General features: G+C 41.0%; 1 protein-coding gene across 1 annotated transcript; it reads right to left on the reverse strand.

Moving 5' to 3' along the window:
• Positions 1–201: 201 nt before the first annotated feature.
• LOC111985148 (serine/threonine-protein kinase-like protein CCR2) lies at positions 202–3,002 on the reverse strand. The gene has a single exon (XM_024016798.2). It carries the CDS (start codon positions 2,794–2,796, stop codon positions 472–474), a length of 2,325 nt encoding a protein of 774 aa, XP_023872566.2. The 5' UTR covers positions 2,797–3,002; the 3' UTR covers positions 202–471.

Consider the following 3,002-nt stretch of genomic DNA (forward strand, 5'->3'; position numbering starts at 1 on the left):
CATCCGGGTTGGATGTTCTAATCATACACACTATGGAAAATTATGTAAACTCAAATATATTCTAATCACACATTGCGGAAAATTCTGCCATTTGTAGTTCCTGTGTAGACTATAGATGAAATCGCCAAGTCATTATGCTTCCAGTGATTAGTTCTTACTATTGTTGCAAGAGTTCTTAAAATTATCAAATGAACCACCTTTTACATAAGAGATCATTATGTAGACAAGCATTGCATAATTTAGAGGGGCTCAGCTGCCCAATGGTTCACAGAAGGGAAAAAAGATTACCTCAAAGTCCATGAACAAATGCAAAAACTTAAGAAATATTTCTGATCTCCTTCTCTTAGTGAAATGGAGAAAAAGAATCCAAAACAATGGAATGTACAACATACTAAAACTCGTGTAGATTACAATTGAAAGGCTCTTAAATTAGCTTAAGCAAATTCTTAGATTTCCATCAATCAAGTGTAATTATAAGGTCAATCCACTCTTTAGTATTTGATCCAACAAACTTACCAGTTTAGGCATGGTAGGACGCTTAGTGGGATTTTCTCTCAAAGCAAGCTCAGCTACATCAGCTAGTTTGAGCAATGGTTCCACATCTCTTAGTAGAGCCACACTTCTATCAATAATGGAAGCTGCCTTGCCAAGTCTTATCAGTGGCAATGCCCACTGAACAATGCATGGAGGTGAGCAATCCCTGTCATACGCTTTCCTTCCACTTAAAATCTCTAGTAGAACAATTCCAAAATTATAAACATCACTCTCCATATCTCCATTTAAATCTCTATCAGTAGCACTTAGTATCCCAAAATCTGCAATTCTTGCCCCCCATCCAGGGTCTAGCAGAATGTTTGAAGTTTTAACATCGCGATGAACAATTGGGGGTGTGACTTCTTTATGTAGGTACTCAAGTCCTCTTGCAGCCTGTAATGAGATCCTCAACCTTAGGTTCCAATCTAAAGGTGAGAGCTCCCCATGAAGATGGTCATGGAGTGTGCCATGGGGCATGAACTCATAAACCAACAACCTCTCTCCCATTTCTGCACAATAACCTATCAAGTTCACAATATTACTATGCCTAATGTTGCTAAGAATCTCTAGTTCTGCTTCAAAATCACGGCTATTGGTGTGAATTATAGTGGCAGCATTAGCCCTCTTAACTGCTACTTGACTACCATCTGACAAAACAGCTTTGTAGACAAAGCCAAATCTTCCTCGGCCAAGTTCATTAAATTCCTTGAACCCATGTGTGGCATCCTTTAGTTCTGAAAGCCGGAATACTTGGGCTAATCTAACACATGTGCTTATCGAATGAGACAATTGTAGACTGAGGTCAGGATCAGCTTCCACAACTGGCTTGCCTACACAAAATGTGCACTTGAATTTACCCCTTTCCTCATCCTTAGTTTTGATCATCCGGGGAATAAGACACCACCCAAATAAGACTAGTAAAGTACCTGACACCAAACATCCAATGATGATGACTAATTTGTTCATCTCTTGCCGCTCTTGCTCTTGAACTCCTGATGGCGGAGGAAGCCCACAAATATCCCAACAAGTTCTATTTTGGCATAGGGAACACGCAGTGCAAATTCTATCAGCAGTGTTACTACACACACTAGAAGGAAAATAACCTTGAGAACAATTTGTCCCACAAGGCAGGCAAATTTTCAAGTCCTTCCTTACACATAAACTGATCAAATCTGGCTCGTTGAGGACACTTGCATTGAATGAAAACTTACCAGCACCACACAAGCCTAGTGAACACACACCCGGACTACACAATTGCAAAGGCGGGCTATATGCCAGTGGCAACTGCCCTTGAACACTCCAGCAATCAAGAACCAAGTCAACCTCTCTAACACCACAAATAGTATAATCTGATGACGCAATTGACATAAACCCCGAACTCTTTGGAACCAAAGACGAATTCAATCTTCCCCAACATTCAACCCCATGATCATCCTTATGAACCCCACAATAATGTTGAGCACCTGCAGATAAGCCCACAAAACTAGTTCCAATTGGTGGAGTGCCAAAATCATTGGCCTGACCCCAGCATTCTACTTCCTTAGACACATTAGAAATCCCACAAACAGAACCTCTCCCTGATGCTAATACATCAAAATCCTTGGAAATTGAAGGTGTTCCCAATTTAATCGAATTGGGTCCCCAACAAACAACACCACCACCACCTTCCCTAACCAAACCACAACTAAACCCCTCCCCAGAGACAATGTACCTCATTACAAGACCACTAATGTGAGGATCAAGAAACGAGGAGTTATAATTATAAACAAAACCATCATTAGCTAAACTATTGTTATGAAACTCCCAACAATGAACAGTACCAAAATCAATACTAGAATAGTAGGACCCTCTAATAGCACAGACATGGTTTTTGCCAGCTGCAATTTGTGAATAAGTTATGTATTGGAAGCTTTGAGGGAGAAGATTATTACTTGAACTCAACAAGTTCCAACAATAAGCCTTGGAAGTATTGGATGTAATCCCACACATAAAGCCCTCGCCCCCAGAGAGAGTAGCCATTGGTGGCAGAGAAGTGGAATATAACGACGTTGAACTTGATGAGGACTTGTTGCTTCTATCCCAGCATATAATTTCTTGATTGCCACCAGCATCAATGGCGCAGAAGAACCCGTTAATATCACCAAATGCAGCTGCAACTGGGCCTGGTGAGCCATACCCGGAAGCAGTGAGTGGCATTGAAGGAAGCAGGAGCAAGAGGAGGAGCCAAATTGGTGAACCAGAGAGACAAATATGGATTGGCATGGTCTTTTGGGAAGTGGGTTGTAGCTATTTAGTGTTTATGTTAACATAGAGTGGAAGTAGGTGATGGTGTTTGTGGTATGGTGAATGGTGATGGAGTAGTTTGAGCTTTGCCGTGAATAATGTGGGAGTGTTTAGGCATGTTTTTATTTTACGGTTTCAGAAGTGTGAGAGGTCAGACAGTTTATGAAGTCAGTTTCTTGATTTGA

The sequence above is a fragment of the Quercus suber genome, unplaced genomic scaffold (assembly GCF_002906115.3).
Source record: "Quercus suber isolate HL8 unplaced genomic scaffold, Cork oak 2.0 scaffold_302, whole genome shotgun sequence".
NCBI lineage: Eukaryota > Viridiplantae > Streptophyta > Magnoliopsida > Fagales > Fagaceae > Quercus > Quercus suber.